Raw genomic sequence first — 25,198 nt, 5'->3', positions numbered from 1 at the left:
ACCTGAAGCTTTTTAAATTCTTTCTTTAAAAAAATTATTTAATCATAATAAAATTTATCTAGCAGTGTACTGAAAAACTTCCTTTGTTGTTGGGTTATTTGTATATTTGTGCGACATGTTTTTATATTTGAGTTTTTAAGAATTCATTTTACTTTAAAAGGTTTCGTTTCAGTTTCGGTTTTTCTTTTGCTTTATATTCAAGCAATAAAACATCTCAACTCTTCTCATCGATGAACGAGCTTTTCTACTGCTGAAATTAGGCGTAAACAAACTTTTCTTTGTGTGGATTCGCTTTTCAATTTCAGCTATCTTATTAAAGTATAAGCTGAAGTTTCTTTATCTTTGATATTTAAATTATTTATTGTAACTTTGTTTTGTCGTAAAGCTCAACAAAATGTCTTCTCAAAATTCTGTGAGAAGAGCTACACACGCTGGTAGCTGGTATGTCAGTTCAGGTGAAAAAATTTACTTAAAAATTGAAAATTAGACATTAAGGATTTGATCTAATAAATAAAATAATTTTTTTGGAAATATTTAATACTCTATGGTGTCATATTATTAGTGTCCCATTATTTTCATAACAATAATATCGTCTGCCAGGAAGAAATTTTGTTTCTAAGTATTATTTTTTCCGTTTGTAATTACAAAAATTTTAAGCTTATTCCATGTTATTACTGTAACTAATAATGCTAACACTGTAACTAATAACACTGTAATATATATTTTCTTAATTTGAGCAATAATTCAAACTCGCATTCATAATTCAAACTATTATAATTTCCTGTTGTTGACCTCAATGTTAAAAAATATATTTTTATTCGAATTCCTTCCGCCTTTTTAGCTTTTTTATATTTAAATTATATTGACTAAATTTTTATAATGTTCATTAGAATCAAACTTATTCCAAATCATTATGAAACTAAATCAAAAGATATGTTTTATTTTCTTTGTTTGCATATTGAAACTAATATAAATTCTATTATAACTAAAAATATGTTTGATTTTAATCTTAAATATTAGGTTATTAAAATTAATCAATATTAAAGTAATAGCTCTGAGTAAACTAAAAACCTAAATGGAGGTTAAAATATTTTAAATCTACAGAAATAACAAAATTCTATGAGAAATAAATTCCTTCTTCAAACAATGTTTAAAAACTTAAAATGAAACCTAGAATAAGTGGAGAAACTGAATATTTCAATATTAAACACAAAGGTAGAAAATTATGGGTGGTATTGTGTAGATGATAAACTCCCTTCCTCTTATTCTATTTGCACATTTAACAACTAAAATGGAATTTTGTGGGACTGCAGTACACCTTAAGGCTACTTACGATTGGTATTTTAAGCTATTAATAATATATTGCTGCAAGCTACTAATCACATATTCTAAATTTAACATTGAAAAACTTGAATAAATTTAAAACCAGGCACTTTAAGATTGATAACCTATGCTGTAAAATCCATGACCATCAAGGCAATGCACATTTTGACAGATGCAATACCTATTGAAGAGTTTATTTAAGTATAAGCATTAATATTATTTGATAAGCTTATTATAAATGATAACTGGTTAGAATATAATGCAAATCAATTTAGAAAGTTAAAAACAACCAGAGTTTTATTTGAAAAATCATTGAGTATCACCTTGATCTAGAAGTTTCACAAGGGGATTTCTGTATTATGATCTGTGGCAGAAGAATCATCAAGTCTTGGCAACTTCCAGGCTGCGGCCCATGAGAAATTTAAAAAAAAAAAAATCACAGAAAGGGACTAACTTGAAAGGCGTAACTCGTAGCCACCCCTCGACAACCATCTACATATTTTTTAAAAAGAATTTTGCAAGTTTAAAATCTATTTGGCACGCTGGTGATTGTAGATCATGGTACGCCAGATTATGGTACGGTAATATCCCCATTTCAGGCAAACCTGTGAAAATATTTCAAATTATAAATCTGGGAGATTTTACTTGTACACTGTAAAGAACTGAATTAATGCATCAAATGAAGAAAAAATATGCTAGAGATAAGGAGTTACATCCATGAAAACTATATAGTAGATGCCTCATTTATGTATGCAGCCATTCAGCTAAGAAACTGACATGGATTAGGGACAACTTAGAAGGAGAACATTAAACAATGAAATCTATTTAAACCTTTTCTCATTTTATCTACTAGGTATTCAACATAACATCTTTTGAGGGAGGGGTAGAAACTGTTTATATCTATATATTTAATACCTGGAAAGCAACATAACTTCTTTTGAGGGAGAGGTAGAAATATTCACCACACAACAATTAATTACAAGAGAGAACAGTTTTAAAAAAGCAGTTGCTCTGTCAGTTTCCATCTCTGCTATTCAAGCTATAATTGTCTTTAAAATTCTTAACTTACGTAGTTTACGTTTTTTTTTTAAAGAAAGAGATGGGTAAAGAAGTATAACTACAATAGCTCACATTGTAAAATTCACATAAAGGAAATAGCTGAGCAACTAATTATAATAGGAACTCAAATTGTTATTGTTACTAATGCCACTTGCTAATATCAGCAGGCTTGTTTGGTAAAGCCAAGAGAATTTAAGGCAGATGGTGCGTTTCTAGTTTGTCAGTGGCACCATCTATTGCCAATAATACAACTTCAGCCACATACATGTCATGGCCCGTTTTAAAGGGCGGACCCATTTATTCATCCACAGATCTTAATTTTGACCTGCACCAGAGAACAATCAATCTCCAATTCAGTAGAGGTATTGATTTGTTATGGGAATTTGCAAGGCTTAGTGTCTCAATAGATTTAACATGCAGCAGCCACCATTTACTACACGGGGTGTCTTCGGCCGATGGGGATCAAACTCATAACCTAATTGACATGAGCCCAATGACCTATCAACCAGGCTATCCCGGCCCTCTACTGAAATAGTACAAACATCAACTAGAGCTGCAATGACTCGGGGGGATTGAGCGTTCGCCTTCCAATGAGGCGAGCCGGGTTCGAATCCCAGTCGATACGAATTCCACATCCGACTTGCACTGACCACAATGCTGACATGAAATATCCTCAGTGGTAGACAAATCATGGGTTAGAGAGTCCCCTTGCCGCCAGGCTAACCGTGGGAGGTTCTTGTGGTCTTCCTCTCCATGTAACGTAAATGCTGGTTAGCTCCATCAAAAAAAGTCCTCCACAAAGGCAAATTTCTCCCAATATGCGATCCAGAAGTTACCTTGTCTTCTGGATTGGGTTAAAAATTTCAAGGCTGCAGAGTTGAACATTGGTAGTCGTAAACTCAAAATTTGGTCGGCTGTTCAACGACGGATATATATATATATATATTAAAAAAAAGAGATCAACTAGCAGAATCTTTTTCATTTCAATATCAAGAATTATAAAAAAATAGACAAAGGAAAAAAAAGTAAGACCCTAAAAGGAAGAGTGGAGAAATGCTTTTATAAATATCCCTTCAGCACTAATAAAAACAAGTGTTGCTACTTTTTAGTTTTGTAGCAGGACGAGGCTGCCTATCTATACATCTATTCATGTTCAAAATTTAATTTTATAACCATATAAAGAATTGTTAACGTATCATTATTACCAAATTTTATAAATGCAAAAAAAAAAAAGAAAAAAAACTGCAAATAAATAATAAAATATTAATTTTATAATCAAATACGAAGTATGAATACACAGAAAAACTCTTAGGTAATACACAAAAGATATTTCTTAATCTATATTTTTTAATAAATTTTTTATTTTTAAATACTGAATCATAAAACAAAAATTTATAAATAGGTAAATATTATTTATGAAATAAAACTTAAAATTTTTTTAAACTGAATTTTTATTCATAAATTAGTCATAAAGTAATCATTTATAAATTAATAATCATTGATACAGTAATGAATCATATTCCATAAAAAATTAATAATTCTCTTTTGACCTCTCTAATATTCTGAATTGCAAGTTATTAAAAAAGGAACATTTCAAAATGCAATTTTTAGTACATATTTATTTTTAAAAAGCAAAATTTGTAACTTCTCATCTGTTTTTAACTTGTTACTGCGAAATAGAAGTTACTTTTTGAACATTTTGTTAGTTTTAAAGTATTATGTTTAGGATTTACAAATGTTATAACTTTTCAGTTAAAAATCAGTCCTTATTATTTTATTATTAAATAATGCCTAATTTTTTAAATTTTTTTTTTCATTTTGCTATATATTATTAGCAAATTTGATCTAAAGCAAATTAAAAAAAAAAACAATGCTAAATAAAAAAATGAATAAAAGCATACAGAAACAAATCTGTAATAAAAATTAAACCAGTTGATTAAAATCTTTAAAGTTTCTTTTAATGTATATTTTACCTTAAAACAGGATATTCAAAAAACTAAAAATAATATTAATGCACGTAATTTAGATATAAATAAACACTTTTATTTAAGGAAATAAGAATGATTTAAATCCAAATTAAAAATGATTTATTTTTATGTAGCGAGTATTAAAATTCTTCATAAAACTATAAATAATTTGAAAGTAGTTTTCCTAAAAAGAGAAAATAAGCAAAAAGCAATATTGGACAACATGAAATTTTTTTTTTGACTTAAACTATTCTTATAATATTTATCACTAAACAATCATTTTGGTCATATTTAGTTTCTTCCATTTTGTCCAGTTCTCCACTTTATTCCAATGTATTTGAAGAATTTTTTTTTTCTTGAATGAAATGCAAACTCTGTGTACATTTATAACTATGATAAAATTGATAAGTAAAATAAATTGATATATATCAATCTGTAATCTATATATCAATCTGTATCGATAAGTAAAAATAAAGACTGCTTTAAAAGAAAATTTATACTTAAGAAAAAAAAAATCAAGTTATATTATTCAAAAAATCAAATTATGCTAGTATAATCTATTCTTTTAGTGTTCATTTTTTTTTGTTCATAATTTCATGTGAATTTATAAGAATATAAAATTAAAATAAAAAAGTGTGCACGCATTATCGCTGGCACTAAAATTTGCTCCAAATATATAGCAAAATTTAATGATACATTTACCAAGTTTTTGGAAAAAATGTAATAAAACAAATTAATGTACATAATTTATTAAAAAGTGTGACAGATACCCCTAGTTCAATCACATGTTATCTTCTTAGTTAGAATGATAAAATGTACTATTCATTTCTAGTATTTTTAATTTTGTTCTTTAAATATTTCAGCAAAAGAACTGAATAACCAGCTTGAAAATTGGCTTAATATTGCTGGTGAACCAAACCATAGTCCTGCTCGAGCTATAATAGCTCCGTAAGTTATTTTTAAAATTATCTTTCATTTTAAATTAGTAAGTCGTTTTAAAATTGTATTTATTGTGGCGACATTTTGTTGGAGATATTTCTTTCTTTTAAGTTATAATGATCTCCAATAAGTCATGACACTGAAAATCGGTAATTGATGTGAGCAGCTGTAACTCTGCTCATTTTGCTATCATATCATTGTAAACTGTTTCACCAACTATCATTTATTGTTATTTAATTTATGTTTTTAATAATTTATTCAGAAGGACAAGTTTCTTCCACATTGGAAAAAACCACCTCTTCCTAAACATGTGGAAGAAAATAAAACACTTTTTCAAAAAGAAAAATATTTTAAGCACTTTTTAAAAAAAAAGTAGTTTCTAAATCAATCAATCAATCTAGTTCAAGTAAAATTGTTGATTTCCAAGCCATTTGATACATCATTTTTAGTAAGTGACACTAAAAAACAACTATTGAAAAAATAAACAAATTTAATGGATTTCTTTACGGAAAAAAAAATTATATATATATANTATATATATATATATAATATAATTTCATAAATTTTTTGTAGACACCTAACGTCTCTTAGTTTATTTAATATAACTTCTCAATCATTATTACTTGGTTTGTTTGAGCCCTGGCAAGATTTTCATGCTCAAATACATTTGAATCTAATTTTAAAATGAAATAAAAATCTTAAAATTTTTAACAATATCTCATGTTTTATTAAAAATATATGATCTGTTTTTATGATTATAGGCATGTTATAAGTAGACGTGCAAAAATATTTTTATTTGTAATTTTAATTTTTAGGCATGCTGGGTATCAATATTGTGGTGCTTGTTCTGCATTTGCCTATAAACAAATTGACCCCACCAATGTGTAAGTAAAAATATCATTATTATAGTATATGTTATTATGCACTGTTGTTTTAATGTTTTTAATTGAATCGTGCAAGTATATATTGAAACTGATCATGTTGTGGGCTCATTCCAAATGAAGTTGAACAAAATAAAAAAATCTCATCATAGGTTTTCATTAAATTTTTAGTAGAAAATTTCTTGATAAAAAGCCTAAAATAATTTTTTCAGAACTTTTGGACCAAAATTAAATATGGTGGGCAGAGGTCCCACACCTGTGCCAATGTATGCTAAAATCAAAAAAGCTGATACAAATGTATTGTTTTGGCAATTTTTGTGCCAAAACACAAATTTCATTAAATAGTAAATACTCAATATTTACTATTTAACACAAATATTGAGTATAGACTAAAAACAAAAAAAACACCATTTTGATTTTTTTTTATTGAAAAATATTTAACTTACCATTATGAGAAAAAAAATTGAAAACAAAAACTGCTTTTGTGTTGCAAATAAAAGAAAAGAAATCTGGAATTATTTTGGCTAAAAGCTACTTTAATTTTTTATTGACTAAAAACTAAAAAAACTTGATTTCTTTCTTGATATTGAAAAATGTCATTTAAAATTATGAAAAAAAAAATTAACAAAAAACACCTTCTTTATTGAAAAGTATGATTTTTAACATAATGAGAAAAAAAAAATTAAGGCAACAAAAGTTACTACTTACCAGTGAAAAATTCTTGAAATTTGCCAAAAAAGTTATTTTAATAAAACTTTTTAAAAAATTATTTAAATATTTTCAGCATTTTAATTATCTATACTCTTTTTCTTTCTATTGAAATTAAAATTTAGAAAACTATAATAATACAGCACGCAAAATTCAAAGACCAGGTTTTGGAATTGTGGAAGAATTTGTGGGTTTTGACTGTTTTTAACTTTTTCTAATTTTTTTGTAGCTTAAGTGCCTAAAGAATAATCTAAGACTTAACATTAGTAAAACCTCTTATGATTCACCGAAAATAAGTGGACCAAATTTGAAAATGTATTTCCAACTAAATTCTGAATCTTATTTTGAACTAAGATGCATTTATTGTATGTTATATAATTTTAAACTGTATAAAATTTCTTTAATTAAAATATTTCATTTGCTTTTATGTTGCTCAATAAAATATTTATTTTACTAGCTGAGTACCTGTTCTTGATACAGGATGAGAACAACAAGTAAATAGTCTAAATCAGTACTGAACAGCACTACAAGATGATGCCCAAAACTGAAACGCATGTGCTAAACACTATAAATAAAGCTAAAATAATGTATATTGTTAAAAATGTATTATTTTTTGCTTTTTCTGGTGACTTGACATCCTTAGATTAAACAAAAGACGTATTTAGTAACTTATCCCATCAAAATAAAGATTATTTGGATTTAGTATCATTTGTCATGATGCTCTTTCTCAAAGCCAATTCATGATAGCCAAATTTCACCACAATCTAGTGATTTTCTCCTGTTTTTATCCACTTTGAAGAGGCATGTAGAATCTTTTTTGCTCAGTAATATTAAAATTGCACCAATATTATGCAAGTACCAAATATAAAGATCTTTATAATGCAAATCTTGAAACCTGGGGCTTTGCATTTTATGGAATTTTGTGTTATATAGATAATTTCACTTATCGTTACTTGATAAATATGCTAATACTATTCTGGAACAAATCAAACTTAAAATGCTTTGAAATAATGTTTAGATACAAATACTTTAAAACACAAAATGTACACTTAAGTATTTATTATTAAAATTTTTTTTTTTAAAAAAATTTTCTGCAGCCTTATCAATTTTGGCTTGTATAGCTTTTAAAATTTTAACCTCTTGGCAAATAATTAAACAACTAACGTTAAAAGTTAGTAGTTCTTGTTTAGTTATAAAAATTTCTTACCCGCAAATTATCATTGTTTATACCCACAAAGCTAGTGTGATTCTTTTTTAGAATTGTGATTTATAAAATGGTGTTATATAAATCTTCTACTGTATAATTATATAATATTTTGAATATATGGTATCTATTAGTGTTATTATTTTAATTGGTTTTAATTTAAAATCAATTAAAATAATAACACTAGTTCATATTACCAAAATTAATCAAGCATTGTCTGGTGTCTTTGAACTTGTTAGAAAATAAAGTAAATATTGAGCTATTTTTATAACTTTAACTCATTTATTTTTTCTCAATTTTATGAAATTGTTTTCTATGACAATTTCAAGATATCAAAGTGGTTGTGCTTCAAGGATTTGCACCATCTATTTTACTTAAATTTTGCAGTAAGATTTCATTTTAAATTATTACTTGGCTGTAATGAGCAAGCTTAAATTCCATATCAATTTTGAACGTGCAAACAACTCAGTTGATTTAAATTTTGTTTAATGCCTTCTTTCTATATTGGTTTTTCAATGTTGCTTAATTTTAGGAAGCACGTATTTATTCTGGGTCCTTCTCATCATGTACGCCTAAGTGGTTGTGCCTTGTCCCCTGTCAGAATTTATCGCACCCCACTTGGTGATCTTTCCATTGATGAAGAGAGTAAGATGTTTTAAAACCTTACTAAATGTTTTTTTCTTCATTTTTCTTTGAACTGCAGAACGTTCTGGAATAAAACTTCAGTTTTTAAACTGAACACATTTAACTATTTTTATAATGTATTAAAAATTATTGTGGTGTTTTTAGTTTTATATATTAGAGCCTATTATTCGAAAGTGCAGCTTTTTTTTTAAAAAACTTTTTTTATGGTTATTATTTTTCTGAATTCAATTTAAAATTTACGTTATTTCAAAATGTAATGGGGTAGGGCACTATATAAGTTCATTGCAAAAAATTAGTTTTCTGAAAACTAATTTTTAACTACAGTGAAACCTCCAGGAAGGACCACCTCTATTTAGGACCACTTTTGAGAGGCGTGGAATTTTTTCCATAGACTTTATGTTGAAGAAAACCTCATGGAGAGTCCATTAAAACCCCTATGAGCAACTGAGTAAACCTTTGCACCGAATGCAGAAAAGGTAATAAGGAAATGCAAAAAAAAAAATAAATAAAAAAATAAATAAATAAAAAAAAATTTAACAAAACAAATAAATAAATTAAAATGTGTTCAAAATATTTCTGAGGCTTTTATTCAGAGTGCACTAAAGCAGATGCTATCAATGATTTACTTCTAGAGTTGAAAGTTAAATTTAAAAAAAAAAAAGTTATTTTGGAAAAAACAAACTCACCTCTTCTCATCTTTTAAAGCTAACTAATTTTTATGAATAAAATTAAATGCAAACTTTAACACAAAACATAACTGTTTTTTAAAATAGCTTTATCATTCATAATTGGTAAAATTGTTTTTACCCATAATTATATCAGTAAGGATCATTTTTATAGACACTAAATTTTCTTAATGGATAAGTCTTTTCGTGACGCCAACAGAAGTGGCATTTCCACACTAAAAAAATTACACTGACTAAAATTAAAAGCATGTGCAAAAAATCAAGTACCTTCGATAACAATTTTGAAGTCTATGGATGTAATCTCTAAGAATGACCAATCTCCTTTCAACGGCCATTTTATTGTGGAACGAAGAGTGGTCGCTCCCGAGAGGTTTCGCTGTATTGAAAGAGTTTATTTTCCAAGAATATTTACAGGCAATAAAAAATACTATTTATATTATCAGATATTACCAGATAAAAAATATGATACCAAAAGTTAAAGAATCTTAATCAGTTTTAGGATCAAGAGGAAGATCAAAAGGACAAAATTTGTGTAGTTTCTCTCCATAACATCAAGTATAGAAAAAAGTTTAAGAAAAAGATCTGCTTGATTTTGTATATAGTATCATATTATAGACATTAATGTTCAAAATAATTTTTTAAAATAACTTTTGGTAGCTTTTATTAAATAATTGAGTATGAATATCAATTTTTTTTATAATTCATAATTTTGTTTAAATCCTCACTAACTTAAGTTTTCTAAGATTATAAAAAAATCACATTTAAAAGCTTGAAGTAAAAATTTTTTAAATAAAAATCATTAATTAATGATTTTTATTAAACCTAATTAAAACTTTTTTGTGTTCTTGCAGATTACAGGTGTAGAAATTAAGAAAATTTAGTCACTGGTGTAAAAGATCAGTGATTAAAGATTTCACTAGTCTGTTGACATTTTCTCTGGTTTGTTTACATGTCTATTAGATTTTTTTACAAAAATACTTAAATCAATAATATTTTTGTAAAATATTTCATAAAGGTAAATCATACTTTATACATCTAGATATTTTATTGTTATGTTTTAATAAAAGGGTTAACAATTACTTAATTATAATGATTAGATCAATAAAGATTGAAAATAAAAAAAATCTTTAAAATGAAATTAGATAAAAAAAAAAAAAAAATAGAATGTCTTATATTCAAAATTATATGAAAGAACTTAGATTTAGTTCAACTACTTGACCAAAACAAAAAACCAAAGCAACGAACATTCCTTTACGTCATTCATCTTGAGGACTACTGATAATTACAATATTTAAACTAATGATAGGTTTTTAATAAATTAATGTTAAATTATATTGAGGCTTTATTAAATTAATAAATTCTATAGTTGTTCAAGTCTGATTTAGTGGTTCTAGACCAGTGAACACTCTAAATCTGATTTTATGCAATGGAAATAAAATATTTTTATTAAATTCTTTTAGCGATGAAATTTGAGTATCATAGACTATGCAAACATTGTTTTTTTTCTCCTTTTTCGATTCTACTTTTGAATTTTCAGATATTTGACCTATTATAATACCCCAGATAACCACTCGCCATGTGACGAATCAAAAAAAAAAAAAAAAANAAAAAAAAAAAAAAAAAAAAAAAAAGTGGGACCTTAAATTGAATAAGCAGCCGGGCACTTTTTTTCCCATTTGCTTAACCTTTTAATGATAAAAGTACATCAATCTAGAAAAATACTCTAGAAAACAGAATTTGCACAAAAATGTCCTTTGTCACCTACCATTCAAAATTTTGATCCTTCAGAATCAGAATCCATCACTTTGTGTTGGAAAGATTCATGTGGAAGGAGAGTTTTTTAACAATTCACATGTTTCAAAGTTAATTAAATTTATTAGCCTTCTCAAATATTTTTACATAAAGTTCTTTTAAGTCAGTATGATTAACTAAAATTTGTCACCTATTTATATTATTTTTATTGTTGAGTTAACTTTTAATAGTCCTAGATTATTTCTAATATGATTTTTTTAAAAAATAAAATTTAATCCAAGCATTATATATAAGCAATATAATAAATATTTTTAGAACCGATTGCAGTCTGTGAATCAGGGGATTGTAAATAATTCTCATCTTCTCTGAGACTTAACAAAAAAAAATTTTGTTGTAATTTATTCTTAATTTCTTTAACTCATTCTGATGGAAAAATGAAAAATTTATGCATACACTTGTTTTATGTAATTAAAAGTTTAGTTTATAGGGGATTAAACAAACCATTTTTATCCATGATTGAATTTATAAAACTTCTAATTTAATTAAGAGCCTTATTTTTAATTCCATCAATATATATATTTTTTGTGGTTTGCATCTGAATCGATTTATTTCTAATTTTTGTATCAAAGCTAAAGAATGATGTTGAGTGTGTTAAGTCATTGTAATGTTTATTTTATTTATTGTTAGTTTATGATGAACTGTACAGTACACACCAATTTGAAGAAATGAGCCTTCTCACTGATGAAGATGAGCATAGCATTGAAATGCATCTTCCATTTGTTGCTAAAGTGATGGAAAAGTAAAAATTGTTAAAATTTTGCTCTTTATTTGTCTTAAAAATCTTTTATATTGTATATATGCATTATTTTAACTGCAAAATGAAGTATACTTGTCCTGTTGTTAAAAACTAGTAAGATTTAAATTTAAATGCCTTTTAAATATGCTTGCAAAGTTTTGCTTTAAATTTATCACTTATTGTTGTAATGTACAAGAGCATGCTGATGGCTATATTTGTAATTTTTTGAAATGTGAAATGATTTATTAAAAATTTGATTTCGGAATGGTTTAATTGTTTGAAAAAATGAAACACATTTTTTATTACTGTGTTAGTAACTAATTGTAAAATTTTGTGAAAATTTTTATCTTGTTGTGTTCATTTTCACCTAATGTAAGCTTCACTTTTTTTCGTTTTGTACAATGTTTCTGTTGTATGCAAAAGTTATGAAATCCATATAATATATTGTTTAAAAACACATAAATTGAATAAACTTAATTTAGCATATATTAATGTACAATCCTAATAGTTTAAAAGCAAGATCTGAAATACGTGGATTACTTAGAGCACACAAAATTATAAGAAAAGAAATCAGGAATCAAAATATCTTTTTTCTAAATAAGCATATCTTTATTTGTCACAGAATTTGGACAATATCTGAATCTTAAGTCTTGTATTAGTATAATCACTTTTTGACAAATTTTATTAGCAGTTATTTTATTGGAAATCTATGTGATTTTGTCAATCGCTGTTTCGACAGTATTGCTGCTCATGCCCACATTTTTTAAAAATTCTGTGTTTTTTAATACAATAAAATAAAGGAAATATTTATGCAGAACACCCAAATATTTTAAACCACAAATTTGTCATCAATACGTACGATTTGGACATCAATACTCTATGACTATGATTTTAAAATTAATAAATTTGTTATCAATATTCTGTTAATAATTGACCTTTTTGTTGATGAAAAGACAAAATTGTTTCAGTGTTCTCCCACTTGTAACAATTCAGTTAAAAATTATACAAAAATTGCTAACAAAGAACTAAAAAATAGAAAGAAAAAACAATTTTGATAGTTAATAAAAATTCAAGTCTTAGGAAGGCCTATAACATCTGTCACGTTTTTATAATTTATCTTTGGTTCGCTTTAAAAAATTCTGAATTTTTAAAATTTAAGTAATGAGTTTATTTAAAAATGTTTTTATGAAACCTTTAAAATTGTTAGAAAAGATTTTTAAATTGTTAAAAATTTTAAAAATTGCTGTAAATATTCAAAATTGTCCTGAAATGACTGTATTCAAAAAATTTGCTGAATTATCTTAATCGATATTTTTTTTAAATTTCAATTATTATAAATTAATAAATTTTTTTCCAAAAAAAATCAAAATTGTGATTGAACTAGTTGTTGCTTTTAAATGATCATACCCAGTGTTGTATTATAACAAAGTAAAACATCTATGAAATATATTATTTGTATTTTAATTATTGCGTTTTTTTTTATTAAAATTTTTTTTTTTTAAATTTTAAAATTGTTTTATTCAAAAGGAAGAATATTAGAAAAAAAGATAATTTTTTCTTCTAATTAGCTGTTCAATTGTGCTAAGCCACATAAAATTAAGTAGAAAATAAATGATGTAAAACAAAAGTATAATTCTTTTATCTATAATATCTCATATTATTGTTTTCTATTTTTTTGAACATTTAGTCATCAATTCACTATTGTGCCTGTCATGGTTGGATCATTAAACCCAGAGAAAGAAAATATCTATGGCAAAATATTCAGTCGTTACCTGGCAGACCCATCTAATCTGTTTGTTGTTTCATCAGATTTTTGTCATTGGGGTAAGATTGATTTTGTTAATTAGATTTTCATGCTAATTGTGGGAAAGTGCTTATTGTTTTGTTCAAATATTAAAGAATTTAATTTTATAAATTATATTTTAAAGGCATAAAAGTGCAACTTAAAAGATTTTGAATAATGGTTTCAAACTCAAAGCTCTCTACCACATTTCTCAAATTCTGCATTAATTGTAATTTAACAAAAATAATTTTTAACTCTGAAATTTCTTATATGTTTAAGTGAACTTGTTAAGATACAAGACTATTTCAACTGTAACTGTGCTTTCAAATCTCAACATAATTGTTATTTTCAATTTACTAATAAATGAAATGTATTTTTTAGAATATTATGCAATTTAAAATATAGAGTGGATCTTAGTTGAAATTTTAAAAAAATAATATTGGGGTATATTTGACACTACTGTCATTATTCTCTTTTTGTTTATTTATTTTTTTATAAAGTTGGTACGTTTTCTAATTAATGTATAAAAATTATGTTTTATAAATGCTTTTTTTTAAAAAAATAAGGCAAAATAAATGTTAGTGTTTTTAAATATTGTATATTAAAATATTTTGGAATTAATATTTTTGTATGTGCAAATGTTTTTCCAGGTGCCCGCTTTCACTATCAATACTATGATAAGTCATGGGGACAAATATATCAATCAATTGAAAAGTTAGATGAAATGGTAAAGTGAATACCTACTATTATTATTGTCATGAACTACTATTAACTTATTATTGTTATGTGTTACAAAGTTCAAAAGTTCTTTTCAAAGTGATTATTGAAAATTAAGAAATAATAATATTTGAAAAAAGATCAAAATATATTTTTCTATTTTAGAATACATCAAAAGTGTGTTTTTCAGCAGTGTAGAGTCTTCTATGTCATTATTTTTTTTTTAACATTATGAAAGTTAAAATTATGATAGCTTGTAAAAATTTCATAAATGTTGAAATCAACATTTTTACTCTGTATGAAATTTTTACTCTGTAAAAATTTCATAATTGTAGAAATCAACTATGATAGTCTTAAGAATTTCAAAAATATAGAGAGCAAAAAATGATTTTGTAGAAGTAACTCGAGTAAGAATCAGATAATTAGGTCATTATTCAACATTGTTATGATGAAAAATATTTTTAGTCTTGTGAATATTTGAGGTAGAATATTGATAAAAATATGTTTTTTAACTTTTATTTATTTTTTTCTAGTCTGAAGTTAAGGGAAATGTTACAAATTATATGAGCAAAAATGTGCATTTGTTGTAAATAACAACTAATATTTTAGTTTTAAATTTGTTAACTAAAACTTATCCTATTATATCACGTAGGATAAGTTTTAGTAATTTAACAATAACTCTTAACTTATTTTAAAAAAACTTTTGATTTTATCTGTAGATTTTTTATATATTTGTTTTTTTACAACTATATATACTTTTCAAATATCTTTTAGCTGTTGATTTGTAATAAATATAACTTAGATGAAATTGCAAGATGTGCAGAATAATATGTAATGTTTGTTTTACTTTAGTTTATATCACTCATTTTATTTTTGTTCTTAATGGTTTTCTGTCTATCTAGCTTTGGAATTTTGATTAGATATAAGTTGAGAGATGTCAGAATAGCCAAGTTTTTAAGGAGGGAAAAAACTTTAAAAAATTATGTATACTTGTCAGATGATAATGTTAAAATCATAACTGCAAAATTACACAAACTTATAAGTTACTTTGTTTCATATCTTCGAAGTTGCCTTTGATATAAATTAAGTACTAACTATAAAAAATTATGTTTTGCTCTGAATGTGTATTATAAAAAGTTTAAATCATGATGTAATTTTGAAATATAGAAAGTTCAGAATCTTTTTTTTTCTCATTCTTTAAATGAAATATTTATTTACTTTAGGGCATGAATATCATTGAAGAGATGTCTCCCACAGGCTTTTCTTCCTACTTAAAAAAATATGGCAATACAATATGTGGTCGCCATCCAATTGGAGTTTTACTAAATGTAAGTACTTTTAACAATCCATCTAAAATTTTATCACCGAGATAATAATTATATTCAGGGGTCTACAAATCTCAGTTGCCCTTTGGACATGGTGCATAAGACACTACAGCTGACACTTAATATTTAAGATAAAAAGCATAAGGCTATAGTATCTGGTCTAACAGTGGAGGGTTTTCGTGGATTTCTTTTTCATGTAATGCAATTGCAGGTTAGGTTCTTCAAAAAGTCTTATATGGCAGCTAGTTTATCACAATGCTTGATCCAGGAGTTCATTTGTCTTCTGGATTGGGTTCAAAATTACTAGGCTACCCGAGTTGAGCATTGATTATAGTAAACTCGAAACTGGGTCGGGTATCCAACGCCGGCTGTTATAAAAGAAAATAAAACTAATAGTTTAAGCCACAATGGCTCAGAAAATAGATCGTTCGCCTCTGAATGAGGTAACCCAGGTTCAAATGAAAGCTGTGGCTGGCTGTTATATTTGTTTGCTGGTTGGTCCTAGGCTCGCTCTAACCAGAGTGTTGACGTATATCCTCAGTGATAGGTAGATCATGGTATAGAACGGCTTGCTGTCGGATTAAACATGGAAGGTTTTTCTCTCCATGTAATGCAAATAGGATTTAGTTCCATCAAAAAGTCCTCCATGAAGGCTTGTTTGTACTTGATCCAGGAGTTCCCTTGTCTTCTGGGTTGAATTTAAAATTGCAAGGCCGTAAATTTAGAGTTTGGTTGACTGTTCAATGCAAGTTATAAAAAGAACCTAATAGTTATATAAATTTTGTTATCTGCAATTAAAGAATAGTTTTAATGCACAAGTGGCATGTAAATGGCCTCATATAATTTACCACAAATCAATCACTAGTCCATAAATTTATAGATATTGACTCTCCTAGTGTCTACTATTTTATGTCTTTGGTGGATAAAATCCTTACATATTTGTAATTATATGTTGTATTAGTTTTATCAATTGTTGTAAGTGTAAATTGTACACGACTTTTATTTGCTTTTATTCACCTTTAAGGTTTGTTTCCCACATCAATTTCGTCTAGCTTATACAGCTCTGACATTTTGTATTGCTTTATCTCCCAGTTTTATATCACATAGATTAGTTTGGGTTTACATATTTTTTTAGATCTTGTGCCATTAAATGATACTTTAAATTCAATTCAAATTCATAATGTATAGTTTGGTGTGATTTAATTTTCTACCTAGTTTCCCAAGCATAATGCTGCAAACCATACATTTTTATCCCATTCCATCCCTTTTTTTTTTATTGATTTTCAATATTCATCATTCATTTTTGGGACAAACGGTATGCTTATAAGTGAGTATATACAGTACTTATTTGTCAAAATTTCGGAATTTTAATTTTCATGCACAATTCTAAGAATTCTTGTATCTCACATAGCCATAGAGTTACAGCAAACAACTTCCAAATTGTCTGACAGAAATGTATCAGTCTTTTTCTTTACTTGGTGACTTGTCAGACTTGTCAGAAACTAGTTGGTTACTTGTCAGAAACTAGTTATTTTATCATGATCATGTAAAGTCTTCAAAAACTATTCTACATTTTGTTAGTGTATACAGAGATGCCAACTTGCTCCGCACAGCAAATATATATTTTAAAGTGGTAGTTTATCAATTGTGATTCTTGGTTTAATAAATTCAATTCAGTAGATTTTTATCCACCACTATTTCCAAATAATTCGTAGGCTTATATAATTTACCACTTTATAGTACTTATGTCATGCTATAAATTTTAAGAAGCAAATCAAATATAGTAAAATATTTGCAAAATTTACTTTGTAGTTATTTACCGTTCATTTAATTATTTTGGCGTGTCCGGAGCAGTTGGCATCTCTGTGTATATAGTGCTTAAAAATATTTTTCGAGTGCTTATTTTTTGTTTAGAGATTTGGCTATGCACCATGTACTAGCACAAATAGCTTGAATTTAGTGCCTAAATATAACTAGGCTAGTTTTTAAAAGCTAATTATTTCCCAAAATATATTATTATTCAACATAATTTTTTGTGACTTATCATGGCTATACTTTTTAAATTCCGCCACATGTACATGCCTTGTAAATCACACTATGTGAAGCTTATAAGTAAATTTTTGTTTAGTTCCTTTTTGGTAAAACTTGGTCCTCAGCTACAGTCAGTCTGTCTGTCGTAACTCTCAAATTACATTAGCTACAAAGATTCTAACTTATTTACTAAATTTAGCAATGAACTTTCTGTACCATGTGGCTTTGACCGTAACTCTTAAAGGGTTTACGATTATTGTTTATAATGAAATTGTATTATTAAATGTGAACTTACCGATTATATACATATTTTTAAATTACTGATGTTTTTATTTATGGTAGATAAATATTCTTAATGATAGTTGTTTTAGTGATGTCAAATTGTTTATTTTATAGGCTGTTTCATTATTGCAACAACAAGGCAATGGACTTAAACCCTCCTTGAAATTCCTGAAATATGCTCAGTCTAGCAAGTGCCTTAGTAACTATGATTCCTCTGTCAGCTATGCTGCTGCTTCCCTTGTGTTTGCTTGATAGTAGTTGTCTGATTAGTTAGACAAAGAACTATTAAATGAAGTTTGTATATGAGCTCTTTTTATTTGATAGCTGTTTTGGCAAATATCTTTGCAATATATAATCGAGGTGGTACTACACAGTGGACAGAATTTATCTTCTTTATTTGTTATCATGCTGAACTTATGATATGATAAAACTATCAGTTTTTTTTTTACATTTTTGTTTTTACTGAAAGGTGTGAAGCAAGAGTTGTGAAATATGCCCACTAAATAATTTTGTTCGGTGCTTTATAAACTGTTAAAAAAGTACTTTTTACCTTAGTCAGAAAAAAAGGTATCTTTCTTTCATATAAGTTTTTAGGACTTAAAAAGGTGTGTGATGTACAGTAGTCTCCACTTAATGTGATCGCGGTTAATGTTATAATTCGCGCACATTGCTATTGAAATCAATTGGTCTAGATTTTCTCCATTTATTTGTATGTTCCAATTATCACTTTCTGTGATTATTTCATTGTGTAATGTTATCAGCATTTTTATTTGCCTTTTCGAAAAGCAGAAAATTTAACATTTGGTTCCAGTATTAGAGGAAAACATTGTTTTCTAGAAAATTCATGTTCACTAGAAAATGTGTACAATGCTAAAGATACTATGTTTTGCAAAACATTACCAGAACATGCATTATTAAGTGATGAAATGTAAAGTACAATGCCGCTCGGATGATTTTAAAAAACAATATGATTAAGAACAGCTTATAAATGAGCTGCTTCTTTGGAAAAATAATAGACAATGAACAAGTGTTGATTTTAATTAATGTTTTTTTTTTTCTTCATATTTTTATGTATTGATGAAAATATACAGTCATAAATATGAGTTTTTTAAAAATTTTGTTTTGAAACTCAATATGTGTGAGTTAAATCTGGAAATAATCTAATTTAGTAATTTATGTATTGTTATCAATCTGTTTATATTATCAAAATCATTGTGTCCCAAAGTGATCACATTAACATGAAACTACTGTATATTTACATTATGTGTACCCTTTTAACAATGATTCACAGACAATTTTTCTAATATTTTAGTGATAATAATAACATTATTGTAAAGATTTACAATGTAATTATTACTATATTTTCTTCATACTTGGTTTTGTGTATTATTGAACGAGGTATCTTGTTAAATGTTTTATATTTTTCTTGTAGAATGATTGTATTAAAAAAAAAAAAATCTAAGCTGTGTACAAGTTTTGAATATCATTGTTTCATAATAGCTGTAGCTCTGAGCTATTTAAAGGATGCTGAACAGATATTCAGAGCTTAAAAATTGCAAATAAAATCACATAAAATAATTTCTAACATTGATGCTTCTAAATATTGATGCTTTACATTTCCAAATTTGTGGAAGAAAAAAACATCTTTATTACTTCTACAACATATTTTAAACTTAGGAGAAATAAAATTCTTGATTGAAGCAATAAAGATAATGTTCTTAGATAATGTTTCAATACAAAATTTTCTTAGTCAGATACAATAAAATGTTCTTTTTTTTCCTTCCCAATTTTGTTGGATTTCGTTAAGTTTTTAACTGTTCTATATCTATCTTTTATCGTGAACGATAGTTTGAATTGAACTATGGTGAGACTGAAGGAAAGCCTAAATTTCTATTGTGGAAAATTATTTGATCATACAAAATTTCATGTTTTTTTTTTTTTTTAAATTTCTGAAATAATTCATTTACATAATTTCTTTTCTGTTTTAAGAAGTTCGTATTTGTTACACAACTGCATTATATTCAATATGAAAAACAAATTTGAAAAAAATGTTTCAATAAAAATTAAAAAATGATCTACTTTAAATTTTTTTTATTCAAACTGGGGTCTTCATAACTCAAGATCATTCCCTCTTTCTTATTATAGAAGACTAAAACAGTTTCATATGTTTCTAACGAAGTAAATTTTAATATTTTATTTATAGAAATATAGCTACTTGTTATGGCATCTGAATTTCTTAATGTATTTCAAAAGTAGAAGGTTATATCATATTTCTGATTATATTAAATTGTCAATTTTATCTTATAACCATTTTAATTTTTTCAAATTAACCATAAATTATTTAATAGAACATTGTTCTTTTGATTTCACAGAAAAAGTTTGACTATCCAGCTAATCCTGGAAAAACAAAATTTTAGATATTTGAATGCTGGAAATCTCAATTGTCTATTTTACCAAATTTTTTGGAAAAAAGATGAAATTTTATCTGGAATGACGCTTAGTTTATTCATAAAAATTGAGATACAATATTAGAGAGAAGCAGAAAATAATTGGTCACATTAAAAACTCTTACTCATTTATTTAAACATCTAAAATATCACATCTCTATGTTATTCTATTAAATAAGGAAGAAATGATTTGCCATCATAAAAATGCTGAAAAAGTTATAATAGACATTAAAGAGAAAGCTGTATGAAAAATAAATTAAAGAAAAATGAAATTCGAAGTTGAAAAAAGCATGAAAGGAACAGAAAGAAAATTGTTTTTATTTCTTCATAATAATCTTTTTTTAGTACTTTAGACCTAAGTCCAATGTATAAAAATTTTTTTTTTGTAATATAAACTTTTGAAAATTCTGTTTATCTGAGCTTTGTGGATAGTCAAATTTTTATTATATTCCTAGTTAATGAGCATTTTTGCAAAAAACTGTAAAAACAACCTGTGTTCTGCTGCATTTATTCATTTTAGCATTGTACCACTGAAATGTCCATTGGTTGTAGTACCATATACTTGACTATTAACATGTGATAAGTTTTCTATATTTTTGGTACAGATAAACCTGCCTTTGCACAATAGAAATGTCTTAATTTGTTTATATATTTCATATCCTATCTTTATCATAGTTCATTATTTGTTATGTTTCGATATGCTCATTGTATTATCTGTTTTGTTGTTGGGGTGAACCAATTCTTTTTCCATTTTATATTTCACATGTATAACTAATATTTTATGTTTATTACTTGGGTTATTTAGTGACTTTTTAAAATGTTCTTGTTAATGCGATTAAAGAAAAGAAAATACTTTTGAGTGTGGCCCTGGTAATAACATACACAAAGGGAGTGTTGCATAGTTCAAACTAACTTCTATTTTAAAGAAAAAGTTGTTATACTTAAAAAAAAAAATTAAATAATCTCACTTTCAAATATATACTTAGTTATTTATTTCATTATTTTTTGCATTTCATTTTTATTTGAGCTATTGTTAAACATTTTTGTTTTGAATCATTACCTATACATAAAAAGATGTTGTGAAATTAAACTTTTTAAAAAGAAATTTTGCATGTAAAATTTTAAATTCTAGCATTAAATTTTGTATAAATATAATATTAAGTTGTAAATATATTTATTTAATAGCTTTTTTTTTCTGTTGAAAACAATTCTTTTTTTTTTTTTTGTGAAGATTTTTCATAATTGAAAGTTAATATTGAATTTAAAATAGTTTTTTAAAATCAAACTTGAGGGAATGTTTACAATACTGTTAGTATTTATGTGCAAAATTAAAGTAATAGTTCAATGTTGGTATTGTACTAAATTTGCAATACATTAATTTTATGCCATTAAGAAACAGATTAAATTTTCTTAAAAATTAAACATAATCTTAAAAATTCATATGTATATCACTATATTATGGGTGCAATATGTTTTAACAGTTATTTAACGCTAACTGAAATTGTTGCTTGTTTAAATTTCCATACTTTAGTGATGCTTTCAACTCAGTTTTTCTTTCAATAGCCCTTCTTTTTTTAACTTAATTTTCTAAAGGCAAGCTCTGTGACATAATGTTAAATATTAAAACAAAATAACATGAATGACACAAACAAGCATACATTTAAAAAAAAAAAAAACATTCTTGCAAGCAGATATGATCCAATATAAGTAGCACTGCTGCTTAGTTAATTCTACCCTTCAGTTCAATAAGCAATATTAAAGTCTGATATTAAATGGCTCAATGAAATGTTTATAATGGAAAGAAAGACATAAATGTTATTTTTGAAGCACATTTTTAGCACAAGTATAAGTTATAATTTTATTTTATCTAACCCTTTCCCTCTTATCTAACAACTTAAAATTAGAAAATTATTATAAATTCTTTCTTTTTAAAGTTTCTAATTTTTTAAGTACCATTCATTTAAATTCAAACTAAGGCAAACAACGTTAAAGAGCACAAAAATATTTATAAAATACATTTATACATGTATTTTAGAAATATTTTTGTGCTCTTTAACATTGTTTGCCTTAGTTTGTATTTTAGCACAAACACCGCCCACTTGTGTATTCATTCATTTAAATGTCTGGTGCAATGATTTTACGAATTGTCTCCTGATGAATTCAGAGAGTTTTCTGCAATTGTTCCGGCAAACCTCCCAAAATTAAGCTTTTAGGTATTATTAAAACAAGCCATAACGTAACACCCTATTTATAAATAGATTTGTATGAGCTGAGCGCAAATACAAAGATGGGTTCCCTTCTCTCTCCAAAAAAATACAAAATGAAACTGAGAAGATGCTTGCAGATCACTTTTCCATATAGTCGCAAAATCTAACCAGGCATTTATTGGAACTTGTTGTACTCATCTCAGTGGAAATCAGTATCTGCTCACTGAGCCAGTTCTTTTTCAAGTGTGAAATGGTATGGGATGTGGTTTCGGGTGTCCTACTCAAGGTTTTGCAGCAATGCTCAAGTTTAGTGAATATTATGGAAACTTTCATTGTCGCCATGCAAGAGAATGACACCCTCACTCTGCATGTTAGGGTGAAGCCCATAAGAAACAAATTAATACTCGTATTTTCACATTAAACCATTTTTTCTAGATGTCTCGCCATTTAAGTGGCTCAGACACGACTCGAATAACTGGGCAACTGACTCTAGCTATCCACACAACCCTGTCACACAACTAGAGCCACCTGTCTTCATTCTGGGAAAATATATTCAATTCACAATTATTATCTTTTAAATGCTATTGCTTATAACCTTGTTTTAATAACTTTATTTTAAAAAAAAATAAATCACACTGTAATACATGTACTATCATTAAATATAAATGCTATTTTTTTACCATTTTATTAATATTAGTTAGCCATTTCATACCCAGTATTTTCAATAATTGCTTAATATCTTAGTTAGCCATTTGTGCATTTTCTAAAAAAAATAAAATACAATTCGAATATGAATAAAAAATTAATAGTTTTCACTTGTTTTATGCAATGGCTACAGATTTCTCTCATTAATTTTCTAATAATTTGATGGCATAAACAATTTTCAATGACATAACAGACAAAATAAATAGTACATATACTCTTTTATACTAGATTGCTTTTATTGTCTTGAAATGTATTTTTTATGAGCTATTTGCAAAATTATCAATTATGCTTTCTAAAGTCATAAATACCATTTTTTTTTCTTTTTCCCATATCTTCTTAGCTCATTGTTATTTTATGTTTATCATTCCCAAATGAATAGTTTGATTATTTAAGTTTAACTCTGTATCTAGAAAATATATAATTTTGATACTAAGGATTTTTTATTTTTTTGAAAAAATTATATAAGTTATCCTTTAATTATAATGATATAATACTGGCTAATTCAAAAGTCACATTAATTTTGAAAAAAAGTTACTTAAATTTTTTGATATTAAAGTAATGTGACCTTAATGCGTATCACTACAAATAAAAAATTGTTTTGGCTTTGTTGCTTTTGCATGGGCCATTCACTTGACAAAGCAAAATCAAGTTACCCTAAGGTTTAGAATTAAGTCTTGTTATACCTTATCTTTCAATTGGCTGCATAAAAAAATCTGCTATTAAAAATTCTTATTAGTAAAAAATAAATTTCACTCTTTATAAAATAAAATTATGAAACCATTTTCCAACAGTAAACAGTTAAATGACTTTTGAATCATCCTGTATATCACATAAAATGTAAAAGCAAAGTTAATAGAATATTTTTTTTTTAAATTCAGATAAATATTTTCAATTACTTGTAAAAGTTTATAATCATAGTTATCTTTTAGTTCATACAATTGAAAGTGACCTGATCTAGTGTTAGTTTTTAAAAAAAATTTAAAATAGAAATTAATTTACAGGGTATTAAAATGCTTAAAAGTATGACTTAAAATTCAAAATAATTATCAGTTTCTAAGATTGTAATGAATTTATTTTTTTGTTTTCTATTTTTTCTGTTAATATCTGACAGTAAAACTTTTTAGCTTATTGTTAGTTATGAACTAATTAAATTAAACTTGGATTATGCAGTTAGTAAAAATTTATGCAAACGAATGCACAGTGCAGCTATTTATCTATCTGTATTATAAACTATATTTTAAATTTTCTGCTTATTCAGCAATATGACAAATATTTTAATACTTTTTATAAGATGTACTCAATAGTAAGAATTTTTTGTCTAAAATAAATTCAAATTCAAATTTTTTAGTTTATCATTATAGGATACAATTAAATAAATATCACTACTCATTTGTTTTTACATATCTGTGATATTGCATCACTTAATTACATATGTATTTGAAGAAATAAAGTAGTTAATTGTGTACTGAAATATCAGCTTTGTAATGTGGTTGTAGGTTTGTGAATTGGTTCTTATGTTACTAGCATTGATATTTGTGACTGTGAATTTATTTTTAAAACTGCTTTTATGTACAAGTTTGGTAATAAAAGTGCTGTTATACTTTATTCTTTTGATTTCTCTTTTTTTTTGTTGTTGTTAGATATATCTTTCAATTATTTAAAAAGCCTAAGTGTGACACTAATAAAAATTACATCTGTTGCGCTTACATGGGCCCCTGATGGTAAAAGAACAAGAGGAAGA

The 25,198-nt window shown here is 26.2% G+C and overlaps 1 protein-coding gene across 1 annotated transcript; it reads left to right on the top strand.

Annotated features, from left to right (window-relative positions):
- Positions 1–216: 216 nt before the first annotated feature.
- Positions 217–25,062, top strand: LOC107448657 (protein MEMO1). The gene is made up of 9 exons (XM_016063959.3): positions 217–455; positions 5,213–5,297; positions 6,104–6,172; positions 8,614–8,726; positions 11,852–11,963; positions 13,648–13,784; positions 14,394–14,470; positions 15,684–15,788; positions 18,213–25,062. Exons 1-9 carry the CDS (start codon positions 395–397, stop codon positions 18,348–18,350), a joined length of 897 nt encoding a protein of 298 aa, XP_015919445.1. The 5' UTR covers positions 217–394; the 3' UTR covers positions 18,351–25,062.
- Positions 25,063–25,198: the final 136 nt, after the last annotated feature.

The sequence above is a fragment of the Parasteatoda tepidariorum genome, chromosome 6 (genome assembly GCF_043381705.1).
Source record: "Parasteatoda tepidariorum isolate YZ-2023 chromosome 6, CAS_Ptep_4.0, whole genome shotgun sequence".
Lineage (NCBI taxonomy): Eukaryota > Metazoa > Arthropoda > Arachnida > Araneae > Theridiidae > Parasteatoda > Parasteatoda tepidariorum.
The sequence above is the reverse complement of the archived record's forward strand: the minus strand, read 5'-3'. Positions and strand labels throughout refer to the sequence as shown.